This window comes from Myripristis murdjan, chromosome 19 (assembly GCF_902150065.1).
Source record: "Myripristis murdjan chromosome 19, fMyrMur1.1, whole genome shotgun sequence".
NCBI classification, from domain to species: domain Eukaryota; kingdom Metazoa; phylum Chordata; class Actinopteri; order Holocentriformes; family Holocentridae; genus Myripristis; species Myripristis murdjan.
In genome coordinates, this window is record NC_043998.1 from 12,567,473 (window position 1) to 12,589,368 (window position 21,896).

The following is a 21,896-nucleotide window of genomic DNA, read 5'->3' on the forward strand; positions in this document are numbered from 1 at the left end:
CAGCTGCATGTTAGGTCAAGACATTGTTAGTTTTTTGTGCAAGCCCATAAATGCAATGAAAGGTGCACATTTTAAGGCCATAATAAAAACTTTTTTTTTTTTTTTTTTTGTATGTTAGGCTGATGTCCCTCCCAATCATGTTTGATACTGACCATAATTTGTTATCTTCTTTGCATAAGCATGAGTAACTAAAAAGTAGCCCATGAGTCAAAACTAAAGTTGAAATATGCCCCTGTGCATCACCGGTGACACACCCATCATGTTAGGACCAATCATAGACAAGGGAGGTATCAGAAGTAGAAAAGACAAAAGACAAGTTCACCTGTGGGGGCTTGCATAAAGAACACAGAGAGAACCTGAATCACTGCGTCTGGTGCCTTTGCAAGATGGCTTTCTGCCCTAATAGTTCAATTTCTTATGAAGTATGCTGCAGCCTTTAGTCTATGAAACCGGTTGGCAAGACTCTTGAAGTGGCTGGCAAGTTCACACTCTATCTCATCATTGAAAATCTGATGAGTTTTTGCTATTCTGTCCTAATCTTTTCTGGACGCCTCTCCTCGGTTAACTTTCTCACTAAATCTCCTTGTGTTTCTTTGCTGCAGCCCAAATTGACTTCCCTCCTGACACTTCTTGCTTGGCTGCACCTCTTAAATCGTGACATGACAAAAGTCTTATTTTTGGTCCTGGTTTGCTTGCCGTTCTTTGCTCGCCACATGCTTGGCTTAATCTGTGATCACATGCTCAATTTTGTGTATCTGACATCAGTTTGAACAGATATCTTCTGTGAGCCCCCATGTTCACATTTACAACAAGCACCATCACCAATATAAATAAAATAGTGGTTTAGCACCACATATGAAAGTGGCTCAAATCAGATTTGAAAGTTCCAGATTCAGTGTGGTTTATGCGGTTCACACTGGCATAAAAAAAAAAAAAAAATCTGATCTGTTTCACATTTTAGGGAAAAATCAGACCTAGGTCACTTTCTACTGGCTGTCTTCATGTAGCCATAGCCTCCATCAGGATACATAAGTGGCAACCTTGATAAATAAAAGCACCATAATGTAATTGACAAAATTTAATTGGTGTACCTTAACCACCATGGGAAACTATCATGTCATTATGTGTTCATCGCTGCCCCATAATCACCTCTGGGAGAACATTTGGGTTATGAGGCCCTCTGTGTCAATTAGTAGGAGATGGGATGGGCGGAAAAGTGTGTGACAGTGAACAAGCAGAAAATGAGATTACTTCCTCAATGACGAGGGACAGTGCGCTGGCAGTCAGTCAGTCTTCCCCGGCAGTATATCAAATTACTTGAAATGCTCAGTGCTGTGGTTGGCAGCTAGATGGATACTGTGTGCATTATCAACCAGGCATCAGTCCTTATGAATGGAACCAAGTTTTTTCCTCCTCCCTTTTTCGTTCCAGTCTGCCGAGCACCTGGAAGGTGGCTCAGGCATCCTCTCCGTTACCCCGATGCTGATGTAGGTGGCATTACCTGCAAGCCAGTGGCAATCCATGGAGCCAAAGTGCTGAGTGTGATTTTGGCTGAACCAAAGTTGCTACAATGTCACCTTAAAAGGGTAGGAATATTGTCCCATTAGATGTGCCTCTGAGCTCCAAGTTGCAGTGGAGCAAAAGGACTCATATTAATGAGAGCTGGGGTATGTGGCCCTTCCCACGTCTCACTATCTCTCCCTTTCATTCTCATTTTCTATCTCACTTGCCCTTGCCTGCTCACATAAACACTGATTTATACACAGATACATGAGTGTGTACACACACACACTGTCTCTCAGTCTGGCTCCCAGCTTCACTCGTCATCCCTGAGCAAGATCAAAGTCCTGCCTCGTCTTTGAATGCAGCATTACTCCCGTTTATTTATTTATTTCCCCTGCCTGTCTTAAACCTTTTAATCAAACGCTGTGAAAAAGGTGTATTAAAAGGGTTTCCTCACACCACCTCCCGTAACAGAGGGGGTCATCTCATCTTCACTGCGAGGAGTATACTCTTTGAAGTCTAATATCATCGACTTCAAGGAGACAATGGACTCACAGTGTGGAAGTGCAGTAGTTATTCATAGTCATTCTTGTTGAATTCCCAATTGGCGAAGCTATGGCTGACTGAGTCTTGTCAAAAGCTTCCAACCGCGAGCCTTGCAGTCTTGATTCCCCGGCAAAAAAGCAGATAATGAATGGATTTATGCTCCACTGCCATGTTCAGCGTTGTGTTTTTTTTTTTTTTTTTTTTTTTTGCTCTTTGATGGGGTTCAGAGGCTACAAATTGTTAAAATTTGTGAGGGAGCTGTGATGTGAGGAGTCAAATCAAATACACACATGGCAGGGGCTGAATCAGCAGGCTGTTTGGGAATCAAATGGGGTTTGAACCTTGATTGATGTACAGAGACAATTTATGCACTCTTATCTCCGCCTTACCCTTCAGGTCACGCTACTCTATATTTCACTCAGATCTGCTTGTTTGTTGAATCCATAATGCTTGTGACCTTGGTGGGGGGGGGGTAAAAAGTGAGAAGTACTTACTGTGAATACGCTGTCACAGGGATTGATTTGCTATGATTTGAATCCTTATGTTTGTGAAGCAGCTCACAGCCTTTCAGCGTGAACTACCCCCAGGGTGACGTAATTGACTGTGGTGCATGTTATCTTAAATGTTAACTTGTTCTAGTTGCTAGCTGTTACCTCACAACACAGGATAGAGGTGCCTGAAGCTGTTTCCTACTGCCCTTTCAGCATAATTAATAATTCTTACTCCCTCATTGTGTCTCTCAGACATATTCACAATGACAGCCAGGGAGGGGTATGCACCTCAAAGGTCATGTTATGGACCTCCATGGATACTGTGGAAATGTGTCGGTCAAAACATGGACATAGGCTGGGTACTTGCATGTTGTAGATGTATTTGCATTGTCCAAAATCACAGTCTTAAGAAGTCATGTAGTCTCATATTCGGTGTTATAATCTTGTTTCTCTCTAAGCAAATTTTTTGCCTGGTTTCAACATATTTACACCTGTTCCCAGAAAAAAAAATCCTCAAACAAGTGAAACTGCATCAGAAACTAGTGGGTTAAAAAAAATTTTCCTACTTGTTTTACGAAAAACAAGATTTTTAACACTGAATGTGAGACTAAATGACTTGATAAAAAGGAAATTAAGATGCGCCAGTTTCCTTCAAAAGCACTTAACATACCTCATGCTGTTAGTACAAAGTTTATGGCATGTTGCAGAAAAACACATTCCCAATCAGTTATTACATGTTAGTGGATAGGAAAACTGTCTTTTTAAGTTTGTGAAAATTGTCTCTGTTGCCGCCCTCCTTCACATTAGCATTGCTGCAGATATTAGGGTTTGTCTAGCCATCTTTAGCCACTGGCCACCATGTTTTCCAGTATGAAAAACAGCTTCCACAGACAGGAAGATTGCCAAAGCTAGACAATACATCACAGTAGACATGATTAATTAGGTTTTGTCACTTTCTCCGTTTTATCATTATTTCATTGTGCCTGAGGTGAGTGTTCTCATATCAGTTACACATTGCATTACTTTCTGCTTATTGCCAGTCCAGACGCCCACAGGAAGAAATGGACGTCTCTGTCAGGAAATAATCCCTCAAAAATGGGTTGCAAACTTTATTGTCACATCGACATCTTCTGTCTTTGTTAGCCGCGACAGCACTGGATTTCAAGCTCGTTTGGACACCGAAAACTTTTTGGTTTAAAAATGACAAAAAGATTAGTGACTGTTTAAAATTTGGCCACTTATGGCATGCATTGCAAAATTTGGGAAATTGGGAAATGTCACCTGTTCATGTAATGTCAGTGTAAACTAGCAGGCATGTCGTGAGTTGGTGAATTTTGTTTCACTCACAACCACCAGTCAAATTAAGAGGACAGCGGTATAACACATTGAACCTTTGCTGCCAAGAGACATTTGAGTCAACTTGTACAACTTTTACACAACCCAAGCACTTTTCTGTAGGAAATACTGACGTCCCTGTCAAATGCTCAGTGGGATGCATCACTGTATACTTGTAAACCTCTTATCTTTAAAACGCCGCTATCCTTGTTTGACACAGGACATCCAGCGGCATCATGCAGCCCCTCTGGACAGCCATCTGCAGATCTGTGACACATCCAGTCTCCCTCTCCCCCTCTGCCTCCACAGTCAAACTGCATCAGGCCTCAGAAAACACAAGGCCATCAATAAATGAAGAGGAACGCAGGTGGTAGTGAGCGGGCGAGTGTCCATCTACTTTTACTAATATCTCTCAGCTACTTCAGATGGGTACCTATTTTCAGATACTTAGTATTCCTGTTTTAAAGTACCCGCATGCACTAGATGAGAGGGAATGTGCATGTGTGTTACAGGGTTAGGATTGAAATACTAATAAAGGTGTTACATATTCTTAGTATAAAAAATTAGAGTTGTTGTTGTGTTAATAGAAATTATTATGCGTTTTGGTGACAGATGGATAAAATGTGGGGATTACCTTTGAGAATGGCCTACTTTTATAGTGAAAACCAGAAACTCAGGAGGCCATTTAAATAGTGTCAGGTGTTCTAGATCTTGATAAAATGTACCACAGAGGAAAATTAGTGTTTGATGTACACTTTCAATAAACTTCATCAACCGTTATACCTTACTTTTTCCTCATATGTGCTTTTACACATCAAATATATCAAAGCAAGCTGAAAAAATATAACAATACATGCAGGTTTAGATTGATTACTTTTATGATTTTAAATTTACATTTAGGCAACTAATGCAATACATTTTAGTAAATTCTTGGAGGGCCGCTGGCACATTCTGCTTTGTGTCTAAACTAAAACCAACCACTCTTCGGCTGAGGACGCCAAGTGCCAAATCATATCACCCTTTAGTGTGTGCATGCCTGTGTGTGTGTGTGTGTGTGTGTGTGTGTGTGTGTGTGGTGTGTACAAGCGTGTGTGCAGATGTGGGTGTTTGTGTGTGCATGTATCACATCCGTTGGACTGGTACAGCTCAAGTTCCTAAGCCCTATTATTATCATGCCAAGGTCAGATGAGTGGGCGATTTAGCAGAGGAAAACAGATAAGAATGGTGAAATGGTAGATGAAGCAAGTTACTGCATTCTCATTGACTGGGCCAGAAATGTAAATGGCTCTGTTTGTTTAACGTTGCACAAAAATCATCTGTCTACCTCCCCTTTTTGCGAATCTCTCCCCACTGAAGGTCATTTAGTCTGCTGAACAGAGCACAAAACAAAGGAATGCATTGAAGGATGAGCCACTGCTGCAAAAACGCATCAACTGAGGGCCATCATGAAACCAGGACCCCCCACCACCAGGGAGATAAACCCATCTACCACTGAATGGCACTGAGGTAGTTCCTATAATGGTAGGAAGGGTAAGTAAGATGGAGGGATAGAGAGAAAACTGCATTAGGTCTATGGTATTTCATGGTCTTTTGGTTGCCATACTGATATATGGGCAATCAATACGAGTGTACAGGTCCAGAACAGCTAGGCTCTTCTTTTCTTTACTTTCTTTATATTGTATGTCATTCTATTTTTTTTTATTTTTTTTTTTTAGGGGAATGCACAAATGTCCAATAAAATAGTGTTTACATCAGCTGGCTGCAAAATTGGCCTGGGTTTAGATGGCATCATGCCAGTTTTCAGCCTATATTCTATCCAAAAACAGTCACCCAGGCCTTTGCACTGACTGAAGAAACCGTGTCACCTAGCTGAGTTCATGAGACAACATAGGTTAACTATGAATAACTGAGGATTATAATGATACGTTTTGCCTTAGCGTGACTGTGATAAAGCACATAAACTTCACCATCAACACAATGTAGTTCGCCGTTATAGTCCAGTAATTTTATATATATAGTAACCTTTTAATTCACTGTAAATATCTGCTCTGGCATTTATTCCTTATATTCCTTATTAGCGCATATCAAATCAGATAATGTGTGATATGCATGTGTAAACAGAATAATTCAAAGAACTTGTAATTGACTTTTTGTCTTGTCTTTGTGTGTGTAATCATCTTGTGAATTTTTATAGTGATATCTGAAAGTAAAATTTTGAACCCCTTTCCCCTGTGTGTTAAAAACAGTGTTTTTTGGTAATATGTGGCCATAAATAGGTGATTTTCAAAACTTTCCACCAATGGGATTTCTTGGGACTTTTTTCCCCTCACTCAGGACAAACTGAGGATACAAAATCAGTTGAGTTTGTTTCTCTTGCAATTTGTCCTAGGTTTTTTCATAAAATGACTGGACCACTGAGGCAGCGGCCGGACTGTCCGTGATGTCAGGAGGAAGCTGGTTGGGCGACAGACAAACGGTGGGCGGGCTTTGGTTCTGTTCTGACGTTGGTGATTTGTTATTTACTGGAAAGGGGCGGTTCTATTGGTGCCTGAGTTTTCCTATTTGGTGGAAGAAACAAGAGAGTCTGTATTTGATTGGTCCGTTTAGTTAACGCGGGCAGACTCTTGAGTTTTGAATTTTCAAGCAAGGGGAACATCCGCGGCGTAACGTTAGGACCACGGTGAGAGCTAGAGGTTACTAGTGTAGGTTAGAGGCAAGAGTGTCGCCACCATTTTTATCTTTCTTGTTATTTTTAGGCTTTCGACAACTAAGAAGAATGGCTGAAATGGAACCACTGAAGGTAATGACGCTCGGGTTTTTAGCTAGCTACACAGAATTGTTAGCAACTGTCTAGCTAACGTAAACTAAGTCAAAGGCACTAAAGCAGTCTATCAGCCAGATTTAGTCATGTTGGCTGACATTAGCACACCATGACGGTATTTAACTCTTGTGGAATATAATGTTAAAACATGAAAATATGCATTGCGGTTAATGCAAACATCTAATGATGCGCGTAGACTCGTGTTGAAACCAAGGCACCTAGCTCCTCTGTGTTTTGTGACTAACCTTACTGACTGACTGGCGACGGAGCACACTCAGACCAATGTGATTTTTTTTTTTTTTTTTTTTTTTTTTTTACCGAACATTTTTTGAGAAATCTCCAAATGCCAAGACTTCCCTGTCCGCGCATAACGTCAGATGGGATTAGGCTAACTTCAGCACCTTTGCCAAATCCTAAAAAAAAAAAAAAAATGACGTGACAACCTAGCACAAGTTGCTCAGTAGCATCATAAGATAAAAGCCAAACATGTTGTAAAGCCACTGCAGAGATTTGTTTTAGTGGAGACATAAAGCATTTAATGTGGCGTCTGTGTAAAAATTAGAACTTTAATGAAAGTAAATATTTTTTTCCCAGGCTGTGTAATTACATATGCTAGAGAGCAGTCAAATGGGACCGCAACCAGGAAACCCAGGTTCAAGCCCTTATGTCAGCAAGCATCTGCTATTTCTGCTGAAGTGTCTTGGGCAAAATAAATGAATCCCCCTCCAGCTCCAGAGTAGAAATGCTGTGGCTGACCTTTGCTCTGATCTGCCTGTGGAGGGAAGTTGGCTGGCTGAGAATAATTAGTTGTTTTTTTTGTTGTTGTTCATAGCACTAAGTAGAGGGGAAGATGCATAGGCTATGTACAAATGTAGCTCTTTCTCACTGACATATGCTAAGATATATGCTGTTGAAACTCATTTTTTACTTACCACTTTTTGTCTGAGGTTATGTTTGAGATGCAAGATAAAGTTAGGACTCCTGCTGAAAACTTGACTGCAGTTTAAATAAGGCTGCACGTTATTGGATTTTTTGCCAATGTGCTGGTATTTTCCAACTCTTCTGACCACTTGCCAATGCAGATTTTTTCCCCCCATATTTTTTTCCACCAGTTGCAGAGAACATCAAGTCTCTCCTGTAGTGGAATTAACATATTATTATGCCTACCCTTGTCATGATGACTCACTGGCAGATGCAGATATAATACAATGCTTTTCAAAATCAAATGTTCACTGGGCAGAATAAGAACTCTACTTCAACTTAGGTTGTGTAAAACATGCCATATTTATTTTCATACAACCCTTTCTTTCAAACAAAAGTGTAAGATTTATTCTAATTAAAAAGGTTTGGATGATGCTCTCCCTGAGATAATTCTGACAATAGCCACATCCAGGGTAAATTTGACCTATTTCACAAACCGCCCAAAATGTTCACTTTAAAGCTCATATCAGCCAATACTGATGATATGCTAATATTTGAAACACCCCTTAAATTTAAGCAACATTGTTCCAAAAAAGAAACCAGTGTTGTGTTTGTAACAGGCCTTGTACGAGAACAAGGTGGTGGAGAAGACAAAGAAGGATCCCAAGCGGCTGTCAGTGGAGAGGATCTACCAGAAGAAAACACAGCTTGAGCACATTTTGCTCCGACCTGACACCTACATTGGCTCTGTGGAGCCTGTCACTCAGGTACAAACTCAGAAAGCAATGTGTTTGTCTCAAAATTGATGGCTACATGAAGTTACCTTTGCTCCTTTTAATTTATAGGTAAAACTCATAAGGGCTGAGAGCAGGTTGTGTTTGGATATTACCATGTTTTTCTGTAATTGCAGTGTTGAGGAAGTAACACAAATGGTTGAAATGCAAATGTATGTTTATAATCAATCCTTTCAGCAAATGTGGGTGTTTGATGAGGATATTGGACTGAACTGCCGTGATGTGACATTTGTACCAGGGCTCTACAAGATCTTTGATGAGATCCTTGGTGAGTAAAAAAAAAAAACAAAACACCTATTATATTTAATTGTCAATGAGGTTAAAAAGCAAAACATTAGTCATAGTAAACCTACCACACTGTGACGCAGAATTTTGTTACTTTGCCTGCAGTGAATGCTGCCGACAACAAGCAGAGGGATAAGAACATGTCCTGCATCAAGGTCAACATTGATGTGTGAGTGTGAGATTATTACACACCTGTTTTGAAATCAAAATCATAAAGTATCTCAGCCGGCCTCAGAGTCATTTGTTTGCAAATTTCCAATTGTATTCAGTGTTATCACAACTGTTGTGTCCCTCCCCAGTGAAAACAACATTATCAGTGTGTGGAATAATGGGAAGGGTATCCCTGTGGTTGAGCACAAGGTTGAGAAGGTCTTTGTGCCTTCCCTCATCTTCGGACAACTTCTTACTTCAAGTAACTACGATGATGATGAGAAGAAAGTCACTGGTAAGACATGTTGATGAAATCAGGCTCTTCATTTCAAATGTGGGCCTTGTCAAAAAAAGAGAAACACATTTCAAATTACACAAAAAGACACAAACAAAGACATGCAGAAAAAAACTGTTACAGCCAAATTGGTGTGAAATATTACTGGAAAATATCATAACTAGAATCTTTACCTAAATATTTATTTTCTAGGTGGACGTAATGGATATGGTGCTAAGCTTTGCAACATCTTCAGTACAAAGTTTACTGTCCAGACTGCCTGTAAGGAATCTAAGAAGACTTTCAAGCAGGTGAGAAGGAGATTGAACTGCAGTTATTTTTATCTGATCATTTTAACCTGTAGCGCAGAGCCCTGACTTACAGTATGTCTGTTTTCCCACAGACCTGGTATGACAACATGGGCCGGGCTGGAGAGTCTCACATCAAATCATTTGATGGAGAGGAATACACCTGCATCACATTTCAGCCAGATCTGTCCAAGTTCAAGATGAGCATCTTGGACAAAGACACAGTGGCTCTCATGACCAGGCGAGCCTATGACATCGCTGGATCTACCAAGGGTGTCCGCGTGTTCTTTAATGGCAAGAGGCTGCCAGTAGGTTAACACGCTGTTTCATGCCAAAATATTGTGTGTCATTTTTGTGCTCTACCAGTCAATAGTCATGCCATCAGTGTGTAAGGGGTTTTATCTTGTGAAGACATAATGTAGGACATCCTTTCTTTCTGTCCTCCAGGTGTCAGGTTTCCGTAGCTACGTGGACATGTACGTGAAGGACAAGGTAGATGAGCTGGGTGGGCCCCTCACTGTGGTCCATGAGGTAGTCAGCGAGCGCTGGGAGGTCTGTCTCACCATGAGTGAGAAGGGTTTCCAGCAAGTCAGCTTTGTCAACAGTATTGCCACTACCAAGGTAATGTCACAGTATATTAAAAATATATATATATACTGTAAAGCATTTGTTCAGTGTCTGTATGTAATGAAGAGTGTTTGGTAGTACTGACCTCCATGCCACACTAATTAAAACTGTAATTGAGTCCATAGCCTGTAGGAATAATGAGTACCAATTTTAATTTTGTCCTATTTTGACAGCCTTGTTTTGAATTTGCCTCTTAGAGCAACTATAAGGCAATCTTGGGGGTCAACCAAATTATCAGGCTGTGTTTCTTTGGCAGCAGAATACAAGCTTGGCTGTTGTCCCGGCCGCTTTGTGTCACTAAGATTAAGATTTATGAGAATTTGTCCTCTGAACCCCAGGGAGGGAGGCACACAGACTATGTGGCCGACCAGGTGGTGGCTAAGCTCATTGAGGTGGTGAAGAAGAAGAACAAGGCTGGGGTGACCGTCAAGCCTTTCCAGGTACAATTCCTTTACTGAAAAGTCAGATCTTGTTTATTTCATTTCCACATGCTTTATAACAAAACTGCACTGGCACGATTGCTTTGCAAATATAGTTGCTGGGATTGTACTAAATAGATGAAAAATATCGTAAATGGTTTTTGCATTTGTTGGGTATAGAGTTTGAGCGTGTTATACCTTTCTGTGCAGGTGAAGAATCACATGTGGCTGTTTGTGAACTGCCTCATTGAGAACCCCACCTTCGACTCTCAGACCAAAGAGAACATGACATTGCAGCAGAAGAACTTCGGCTCCACCTGTCCTCTTGGTGACAAGTTCTTTAAACAGGTGCAGTTGAACAATGGACACTGAAGACAGTATCTTTGAAAAGTAATTGAATTGAGTATACTAATATTTCCCCGTGTTTTTGTATCTTTGTAGGCCATCTCCTGTGGGATTGTGGACAGCATCATGAACTGGGTGAAATTCAAAGCCCAGTCCCAGCTCAACAAGAAGTGCTCTGCAGTCAAGCACACAAAAATTAAAGGAGTGCCAAAACTGGATGATGCCAACGATGCAGGTATCCTGTACTAAACTCTTTGAGGTCTTTCCCCATGAGACAGTCTTACCGTATCATTTGGTAAATGAGTGAGAAAGATTGCCTGATAACTATGTCCTGTGGCAGGTGGTAAGAACTCCACAGGCTGCACATTGATCCTCACCGAGGGAGACTCAGCCAAGACGCTGGCCGTGTCTGGGCTAGGCGTGGTTGGCAGGGACCGCTATGGCGTCTTTCCTCTCAGGGGAAAAATGCTCAACGTTCGTGAGGCCTCGCACAAACAGGTTAGGCCCTCAACACTCTGAGCAAATTCTTGGACAGCAGCAGCCACAGTGTCTCAATGGGTAGATATGGATGGTTAAGTGCTGTATTTATCCTGGAGGGAAATTAACTTGACACTGCAGCAATAAACAAAATAAAACTCTGCAATAAAAGCTAAAATGTGCTAAGAATGCTCAACCAAAGAGGCAGCCATCATTATACTCTGTGTTGTGTACCACAATCATTTAGACAACAGATGTACAAGTAGAAATAATACTGTACTTTACTCTTGTGATTTCCCTTTCTGTGTCCGTCTGTGTAGTTGGCCATGAGCTGGCAGTCCCTTGTCACACTAATGTAGTTTAGTAAGGAACAAATTGTACATGTTTTTGGCCTCCCCTGTCAGATTATGGAAAACGCTGAGATCAACAACATCATCAAGATCCTCGGCCTGCAGTACAAGAAGAACTATAGTGACCCAGAGTCCCTCAAGAGTCTGCGTTATGGCAAACTCATGATCATGACTGATCAGGTATCAACATGTAGTGATGGTTATCTTTAAACAACCTGTGTTTTGCAAGTCATTTTGAAGCAGTTTTCTATGACTATTTGCATTTTTTAAATCTGTTTTACTATTCATTGTTACGCATTTATAAAACGCTGTTTTTCGTTAAGAGATGTAGTATGCTGATCGTTGTCATCTATCATTGTGGCTGACATGAGTCACACCTTTTATGTTAAATCTTAACTTTGTTTTTTCTGACAGGATCAAGATGGCTCCCACATCAAAGGATTGCTGATAAATTTCATTCATCACAACTGGCCATCTTTGCTGCGGCACAACTTCCTGGAGGAGTTCATCACCCCCATCATCAAGGTACTGTGTCCTCCCTGGTTCATAACAAATCCACCAAAAGTCTACAGTGATATCAAAAGTACACTGTCACCCCTGTTGATGTGCTGTAAAATTTTGTCCATGGTTAAGATTTACTTTACCAGGTGCTCACAAGGAACAAGCATTTCTTTGTAAGTGCATATCTGTTCTAAACAAATTATATGGCTGAAAAATGAATGGAACTGCCTGATTAAATTAGTGAGTAATCAGACAATGTGGATTGTGCAACAATCCTGCCATCTAGTGACAAAACAGCCAGAACTGAATGAACTGCATCTGACAGGGATGCAACCTTTTCTGCTCCTTTGAAGGACAATCCTACCCTTCAAATCAAAAAAGAAAAAGAAAAAACACATTTCCATATTTATGTTGGTAATATCATGTGCTTTGACCATTTTGTCTTTAACACAAATGGCATCTACGTACATAACAAGAAGAAATTATGTGGGGGGGAAAATGATGCAAACTTATTTTTAATTCCTTCTCTTTAGGCCACTCATAAGAAAACCCAGCTGTCTTTCTACAGTATTCCTGAATTCAACAAATGGAAGGAAAGCCAGCAAAAATTAACTTCTTGGAAAATCAAATACTACAAAGGTTTGTCTCAAACCCCTGTGTGGTAGTAAAACAGAACAAGTAAGCCACATACTTCACTTTGATGTCATGATTATATTGCTGAGTGTCAGAATACTACATCTAATCCTGACCTATATCTCTCCAGGTTTGGGAACTAGCACATCGCAGGAAGCCAAGGAGTATTTCTCTGATATGCAGAAACACCGTATTCCATTCAAATACTCTGGCCCTGCAGACGATGAGGCTATTACCCTGGTAAGATGTCCCTCTTTTACAGTGATTCTGCAGCCCTCTTGTTCAAGATTATTGGGGAAGCGTCAAGGATTTAACTAAGTGACCATCTATGTTTATAAAATACATTTTAGATATTTTGCTGATACTTCTATCAACAGCAATTATCATGAGTACAACTGTAGAATAAGAATAGTAAAGAATATGAGTGCTGGGCTTGTAACACCCCAACATTTCATGCATAATCATCTTGTAATGAAAAATGAAATGCTTCCAACATAATAACTTAACAACTAGGGCATAATGTATTTCTTGGATATTTGCCTTTTGTGTCAGTAAATGAAAGTCCCTAAATGACTGATACACCGTTTTCACCCACTCAGGCCTTTAGCAAGAAGAAGGTTGACGAGCGCAAAGAGTGGCTGACCAACTTCATGATCAACAGGCGGCAGCGCAGGGAGCACAACTTGCCTGAGGTATGTTGGTAATGACTTCGCAAGGCTCCCAGATGGTTGAAGTAGTGCTGCATGATATAGTTTTTTTAAAAAAAAATCCTATTGTGATATATTTTGATAGGTTATATATGTGATTTTAATGGTGATAATCATTTTTGCATCATAATCATTTTAACTGAAAAAGAGAAAATGAAAATGAAAATGAAGATGATTTATTTATATATGGGGAATGTTTTTTTTTTTTTTTTTTTTTTTGTAAGGCCAGGCTCTTTAGCTCCACAGTGCTTCATTTATAATGACACACTGTCACATTTAATCTTTATGATGGATATGGCACTTATACATATTGTGATTTTGATATGATTTCAGTTTATTGTGCAGCCCTACCTTGAAGGTTAACTATGTGCTTTATCACTGCTCAGCTGATTTTCATTGTATTTGTTGCACCATCTGCACAGGATTACCTGTATGGTGAGGCCACCACGTCTCTCTCCTACAACGACTTTGTCAACAAGGAACTGGTGCTCTTCTCCAACTCTGACAATGAGAGGTCCATCCCCTGCCTGGTGGATGGTGAGTGATACAGTTACAAGATCTAAAAAAAAGGGATGAATTATGAGTAATGTGTTAGATGTAGGGATTAGTTTTGCATTTATTCTGTGTTTGTATGCATTTCAGGCTTGAAGCCAGGCCAGAGGAAAGTACTCTTCTGTTGCTTCAAGAGGAATGACAAGCGGGAGGTGAAGGTGGCCCAGCTGGCTGGCTCTGTGGCTGAGATGTCGGCCTACCACCACGGAGAGGTAAGATCATTTTTAGAGTTTTGACTCTTTGTGAGTATAAAATGCAGGTGAAGAAACATTGTTTGCTTTGTTGAGTCAACATTTAATTACAGTTGAGCCCTGCTCCTTTGATATGAAGTTGCTGCTTATTAAAAAAATATATCTATATATCTATATCTGTATATAGATATATTTAGATAGATAGATATAGATATATAGATATATATATAGATAGATATATCTATATCTATCTATCTATCTATCTATATATCTATATCTATATCTATCTCATGTGACAGTGGTTGTTTTTTGAGAAATGCTGTTTACCTGCACCTTTATGTTCACTCAACAGTGCTTTCTTGGCCTAGTCTTCCCAATTCATAATGTCAGTAAGATTACCGTGTTAGTAAATGTTAAAACTGGAGCTGAAAGTTCATGTTGAACTGTGTTAGGCTCACTACAAAAACCACAGCAGTTTCATCAATAGTACTTATTGATCTTTTCAACGCTGTGTCTTGCCCATTCTCTCCAGGTTTCTTTGATGATGACAATTGTTGGTTTGGCCCAGAACTTTGTGGGAAGCAACAACTTGAATCTGCTGCAGCCTCTGGGTCAGTTTGGAACCAGGCTGCACGGTGGCAAGGACAGTGCCAGTCCCAGATACATCTTTACCATGCTCAGGTTAGCAGCCCCATATCTAGTGAAAATTAGAAAGATACTGGATTGCTACATAGACCTGAGTTTGGAAGTATGAAAAAAATAATTACATTTTTTGAGCTATGAATGATCACATTTTTTTTTGTGGATGTACACCCAGGCTTTCTTTGATCAATGGATTGATGTTCAGAGTTAAAAATGTCCTTGGATTAGTTGTCTTGTTACCCTGCCATTATCACACTGAGCAACCAAAATTTTCATATCCAGTCATGAGGACAAGGATTTCAAGAAGGACTGGGCAAAATTTAATGATACTGTTAATCATTCAGTAGGTTCATACCATGTTGAAATAATATCAGGCCATGATGATACACATTTTTTCTAAATTAAAAAAGGAAATACTAATTAAAAAAAAAATCCAAAAAATTAGCTCAAAAGAAAGTAGGAATACAATATGAAAACAGGATTTTTATCCAAATTTAGTGTACAATTAAAAGAGGACATCAGTGTGACTACTTAACATAGGATTTTGCTCATGTAAGATCAGCAAAATGAATTAAAAAAAATAATCATTTCAATCATTCTTATTCAACACATGATCCATACTTCATACTTTTTTTTTTTTTTTAAATACTATGAATTGATTCACAGCAAAATGCTTTTCCAAATGGTACAATATTAAAATACCAGGAGTGTATAATCTTGTCAGTGATTCATTCAAGATTTCCCCCCACTTCTCCTTCCCTGCAGCCCTCTGGCTCGGCTTGTCTTCCCACCTGTGGATGACAACCTGCTCAAGTACAACTATGATGACAACCAGCGTGTGGAGCCAGAGTGGTACATCCCTATTATCCCCACTGTGCTGGTTAACGGCTCCGAAGGTATCGGCACAGGCTGGGCCAGCAAAATCCCCAACTATGACATCCGAGAGATCATCAACAACCTCCACCGCATGCTCAATGGGGAGGAGCCGCTGCCCATGGTGAGGACAGGAAATTACTTTTGTTGTTTACTAATACATACTATTTTATCTTCAGAATGTGTGCAAAAAATGACAAAGCCAAAATAGAAGAATAGAAAAGAAAATAAGATGAAAACCTATTCTGTTTTTCTTCTGCAGCTTCCAAACTACAAAGGCTTCAAGGGCACCATTGACCAGCTGACAGCCAACCATTACCTGAACAGTGGAGAGGTGGCCATCCTGGACTCCACCACCATTGAGATCTCTGAACTACCGGTCAAAACCTGGACACAGGTTAGTGTTGAATCCTGAGGGGTAACGATTGAGGTCATTTAGTCTGACATTCCCGCTGTTTTCATTTATTAAAGAACATTTTGAGGTTTGTCCTGTTAACGCCACTCGATGTTAATTTGATCCCTCCCTCCATGCTTTAGTCCTACAAGGAAAGTGTGTTGGAGCCGATGCTGAATGGCACAGAAAAGGTCCCTGCTCTGATCACAGACTACAAGGAATACCACACTGACACCACTGTGCGCTTTGTGGTCAAGATGACGGAGGAGAAGCTGAGGGAAGCCGAGGCTGCAGGCCTCCACAAAGTCTTCAAGCTGCAAAACCCACTCACCTGCAATTCTATGGTAATACAACAATGATAAGAAAGAAACATCGGATGACTTGGATACACTAGTTTTATTATTGGTAGTTTTGTAAGAGAGTAACAATTCTTTTATTTCTTTTAACTGAGAGGCCTTGTTTTTGTTTTTAGGTTCTGTTTGACCATGTGGGCAGCCTGAAGAAGTATGAGTCAGTGCAAGACATCCTGAAGGACTTCTTTGACTTGAGAATGAAGTACTGTGTCCTGAGGAAGGACTGGTTGGCTGGCATGCTGGGGGCAGAGAGTGCCAAACTCTCCAACCAGGCCCGCTTCATCTTGGAGAAGATCCAGGGCACCTTGGTCATTGGTTAGTAGCTCATTCCAAACAAATGAATGACTTCTGGTTGGTCAGTAATCATGCAGCCCTGAAATATTTTCAGATGATTTTTAATCAAAGCTATATAATCTGTCTGTTCACCTTCAGAGAACAAGCCTAAGAAGGAGCTGATTCGCATGCTGCAGCAGATGGGCTACGACTCTGACCCAGTCAAGGCATGGAAGGAGGCTCAGGAGAAGGACACTGCTTTGGTAAGATTCAAACAGCTGTTAGCAGCTTTTGTGATAAATGAGCAAATGAGCAAATTGTGACCATCTGAGCAAATAACATTTTATATCTCTGCTCTTGTTCTCAGAATGAGGAGGAAGTGGAGAATGAAGAGGAAGAAGGGAAGGAGAAAGAAGACACCAGTGGACCTGACTACAACTACCTGTTGAGCATGCCCATGTGGTACCTGACCAAAGAGAAGAAAGATGAGCTGTGCAAACAAAGGGATGCTAAGGTCTGATACTCACCTGTCCTGAAGTATTGCAGACATAATATCTTTTAAATTGAAAAATGGAAATACTGACTGATGTTCCCAAAAGAACTGTGACTTCATGGGCTCCATTCTTTTAGGACGTGAAATTAGTAGTAGTAGTATTTTGTATTTTAAGATACCATCACTTATCAAAGACTGGTGATTTGATAAATTGGTTTGCATTTGGTGTATCTTGCTTGTTTCTGACCCCAATGCTGTCCTGCAGTTGACAGAGCTGAACACTCTGAAGAGGAAGAGTCCATCTGATCTGTGGAAGGAAGACCTTGCTGCTTTCTCTGAAGAACTAGAGGTAATGGGCCTTCACATATCAACACTACAGCTTGTGTGTGTGTGTCCTTGCCACATCAGGTTCTTCTGCATTCCTGGAAACATGGACAAAATGAACTTCAACACTTCTGTGTCTCCAAAAAAAATTGTGAATCGGTCAATGTGTGGAAAATATGGTGGTATTCTCTCAGTAAACATTTGGCTACACACTTAATGTAACTGTAGACCTGTTACTTCACATCATCAGCTATAGAATATTATGACCTAAATTGACAGCCTAGCTACATTGCATAGCCACCATGAGCATTAATTTTGATCCACGACCAGTTTGAAATTTTAAATTGGAAACAGATGCAGATACTGTGGTCACATTTGGTGTTGTCTCTGATTTCCTCCTTGTTGTCTATAGCGCATAGAGGAGAAAGAGAGGGCGGATGCTGCCATGCCTGTTGTAAAGGGGAAGACTGGTAAGGGCAAAGGGGTGAAGGTGAAGCAGGAGACCCTGCCGACACCACAGGGCCGTCGTGTCATCCCACGTGTCACCAGTACCATGAAGGCTGAGGCCAACAAGAAGGCCGAGGGCAAGAAGGGCAAGAAAATCAAGGTCTGGTTTTCTACTTAGATTTATATAATTCAAGATAAACTGATTATTTTAGTTCACTGGGTGACATGTAGGGTTGCTGGTGTATCTGTTTCATGCTTGGTAAATATGGAATCCAAAATTGTGATGTGTAATGACACAATTCACCGCGCAGCCTTAGTGATGTGCAATTGTATGTTTACATTTATTGAAATGTTGGCATAAAAAACTCACCTTTCATCTGACCTTGGTTTCCATGTTCTTAGAGTGAGGATGTGGTGATGAAGATGGAGTTTGAAGATGATGGAGAGAACGCGGAGCCGACTGAGGAGATGGGCTTGGCTTCGCGTCTGAACAAGAAAACCAAAACCCTGACCAAGGAAAAAGGTGACTATTTGTAGTCATCCTGCAGGAAAACGTGTAACAAGAGATAAAGATGCTGTCCTATTAGAGGACAGCATCAGTTTAGTTGGAATGTCTGCTGCTGTTAAAAATAGAGTAATAATAGAATAACTGATTAAAAAATCGCTAGAGAACGATCACAATACTATGCAAAGTAATTGTTACAATTTGTCGATTATTTTTATCACTGTGCTCTTTTTGCCTCAGATAATGATGTTGGATAATGACCTGTTCACAAACCCAACCTGTTGAATTTTATAGCTTCTGCAGCAGCATCAAAGACAGGTAAGCAGATGACCCTTCAGTTCAAGCCGTTGGCAAAGAAGCCCAAGAAGAACCCGTGGTCGGATGACGAGTCTGGAGCGGACAGTGACGGCGAAGTAGAGGAGGCTGTTGCTCCCCGAGAGAGGGCTGAACGCAAAACTAAAGGTGAGACTGTTAGCTGAGCCTGGCCATTGTCATCACTGGTGATTTGACCATTACATCTATCAATCTGTTGCTTATTTATCACTCTACTCTCCATTTGATTTGATCCAGTTTCAGATTCTTACCTCAGCTGTGATTCAGACTGTTATAGTCACAGTCACATCCTTTATGACAACAGTGGTACACACCCCTTTAGCTTGAACTTCACATTAAACATTTGATTTTACTCTTAAGGGTGACAGCCACAGCCTATGAAGGTGCTAATTGCATGTAATAAACTTGACATACTGGGGCCTCGCCACAACATAAAACAGAACATTAAAATTAAGCTGCTGCCTGGCATAGGCCGTAAGAAGAGATGTAATCACTGCAAGAATGTGAGGGAGTTCAAACCAAAACATTGATAAAACTCATTTCCTGTGCACAAATGGCTCTTACGTCACTTCACTCCTAACTGTGCTTTGCTCCAGCTGTTTGATTACTGGAAAATCATGGGAATGTTCTAGTAAAACACATCTGGTTTTAACTGCTGTAAAAATGTAGAGGCTGGCTGTAAAAACTAATTCCCATTAACAGTGACAGTTGCTGCAGTCAACTTGCACATTGAAGCATCTTAGAGATATAGAAACACTCAGCAACAGTGCAAATGCCAATATATCCTGCTTCCCATTCCTTCAGCTGCGGTGAAGTACAGTATGTCCAGCAGTGAAGATGAGTTTGACGACTGGGGGAAGAAGGATGCTCCAAAAAGAAAAGCAGTTGTCAGTGATGATGACACCAGCTTCGCTCCTGAGCCCAGCGCTGTGAATGACAGCGATATGGACTCCCCAGCCCCGCCTCCAAAAGCCAAGCCCACGTGAGTCTGAGGCTCTTGTGCATGAAGTTGTCCCCTTTTACATAAAGGCTACTTAAACAATGAAGAATGTATAAAATTTCCAGACAGATGTTTTATTATAAATCTAAGTTTGTCAAACTTTTATCTCACGCAGGGCCATAGTGGCAAAGAAAAAATCAACAACAGTGAAAGCACTTGAAAGCAAATCCAGCTGTAAGTGTTTCCAGTGGGTGGTCATGTGTTTTGAGATTTGAATGTTAAGAATTTCTATGATCTAAGATTTAATAATGAGCTCTGTATCGAACTTGTTTCTGCAGCTCAGTCTGATGATCAGATGGTCATATCCAAACCTCCAGTTAAGCCCAAGGCCAAAGAGGCTGCACCCAAGAAACCTGCCGCTGCCAAGAAACCTCCTGTGGCCAGGAAGAAGGCTGCAGGTAATGAAATAATTAATTGTATATAATAATAGCATAATTGTAACCTAATTGTTGCTTTATTAAGAACTGCTAAATGGTTTATATTTCACACACAACCTGGCCACAAGACAAAGATGAAATCTTTTACATGGTTAAGGTTAGATCCTATACTGCGATCTACACAAAAGGTAGATTCTCTGTTGCACATTTAATGTGTAAAGCATGGAAAAAATATTAACATGGTTTGTTTAGGAATATGTTACATAATCAAACATAACATTGCATAATCTATTCAAAGAACATGATTTGTTTTTCTATTTATTCACACAAAACATACAAGAGGCCAAAAACATTGTTTGATAAGATGTCAGTTTCAAGATTAGTTTCTAATTCCTAACCTTGTCCCACCAACAGATACAAAGCAGCCGTCCATCATGGATGCTTTGTCCAAGCCCAAACCTGCCCCCAAAGCTGCCACCAAGAAAGTCCCTTCATTTGACTCCAGTGACTCAGAGGCAGAAACTAAAGCAGCAGCAGCCAAAGAGAAAGCTGCCGTCAAGCGGAAACAGGCCGTGGCCAGTGATGACTCTGACAGCAGCTCAGGCAACCTCATGGCTCGCATCAAGGGCAAAACAACAGCTGCCAGCAAGGTGTGTTTGGACCGGGATCTGGAACTATATCTGTGTGTTCTGTGACATGTTCGCACTTCAACAGTGTTTTGAGGGTTTTGTTTTTAAGATGCTATTTATTTTACTACCTGTCAGTCAGATTTTCTAAAATCTAGATTATCTAGCCCTCAAACAAATACTTTGCATTGCAGAGGCCTGCTATCTGTAAAAATCTGCACTTTCTTTCTTATAATCATTTTAAAAGAGCAAAACTGATGTTTGTTTGTTTTTGCATATTTTATTTTGGAAAAAGATTTGTGTTCACATACCCACTTTCCCTCCCAGTAATCTGGTTTAGACGTGTGATGCTAAATGGAATACTAGAAACAGTCACTATAATATTTTAAAAACAATCTTTTCCTTTTTTTTTTTTTAAGTCATTATTTTCCTTTTTTCTTTTTAGAAAACCAAGCGGTGGGATGATGACGATAGCTTCCAGATTTCAGACGACGAAGTCTCAGCCCCTGCAGCAGAGGCACCGAGAAACAAGCCGTCCCGTGCCAGGAAACCTGTAACCTACTGCCTGGACTCAGATGATGACTTCTAATTTTTATGTTGAACCAGTGTTCAATTTTCAGGTAGCGTCAAAGAACCTGTTTTTCTCAATTGTACATATTTAACATTATGTATTAGTAAGTAGTTGCTTGTAACACTTGAAAACATCTTACACTTGAGGCTTACATTGACAGTGTAGGGTAATACAACATTTTAACATATTTTCTTTGTAAAACATGTTCTTATGCTCTGATATGAAGATATGCAAATCAAATTGCAGAAAACGTTTAGATCAAGACTCACTTTTGTTCTAGAAGATGTTTATTGTGGAAATGTGTTGTTTGTCCATTTTCATTCATGTTTTGTCCTGTAAATATTTCAATGGCTGTCCATTGTATATTCCTGTGTGTGAAATAAAGCTTTTTTTTATATATATGTTGTACTATCTGTGCCGTGGTTGGATTTATGAGCTGCATGAATGTTTTGCTC

The 21,896-nt window shown here is 40.3% G+C and overlaps 1 protein-coding gene across 1 annotated transcript; it reads left to right on the top strand.

Annotated features, from left to right (window-relative positions):
• Positions 1-6,539: 6,539 nt before the first annotated feature.
• Positions 6,540-21,849, top strand: top2a (DNA topoisomerase II alpha). The gene is made up of 36 exons (XM_030078488.1): positions 6,540-6,555; positions 6,632-6,675; positions 8,238-8,384; positions 8,589-8,679; positions 8,802-8,865; positions 8,996-9,141; positions 9,334-9,431; positions 9,524-9,736; positions 9,876-10,049; positions 10,394-10,495; positions 10,685-10,822; positions 10,916-11,054; positions 11,160-11,317; positions 11,701-11,826; positions 12,061-12,171; positions 12,681-12,786; positions 12,911-13,020; positions 13,380-13,472; positions 13,910-14,024; positions 14,130-14,251; positions 14,763-14,911; positions 15,638-15,869; positions 16,008-16,142; positions 16,283-16,483; positions 16,612-16,807; positions 16,925-17,028; positions 17,133-17,279; positions 17,524-17,607; positions 17,995-18,189; positions 18,432-18,552; positions 18,829-18,996; positions 19,672-19,849; positions 19,983-20,041; positions 20,146-20,265; positions 20,659-20,894; positions 21,316-21,849. The coding sequence occupies exons 2-36, from the start codon at positions 6,652-6,654 to the stop codon at positions 21,457-21,459; spliced, it is 4,746 nt and encodes a 1,581-aa protein (XP_029934348.1). The 5' UTR covers positions 6,540-6,555; positions 6,632-6,651; the 3' UTR covers positions 21,460-21,849.
• Positions 21,850-21,896: the final 47 nt, after the last annotated feature.

Coding starts and splice junctions, on each gene's coding strand:
- top2a (XM_030078488.1), top strand. CDS start 6,652: ATGGCTGAAATGGAACCACTGAAG. Junction 17,280..17,523: donor GCAAACAAAGGGATGCTAAG/GTCTGATACTCA, acceptor GCTGTCCTGCAG/TTGACAGAGCTGAACACTCT. Junction 20,895..21,315: donor AAACAACAGCTGCCAGCAAG/GTGTGTTTGGAC, acceptor TTTTCTTTTTAG/AAAACCAAGCGGTGGGATGA.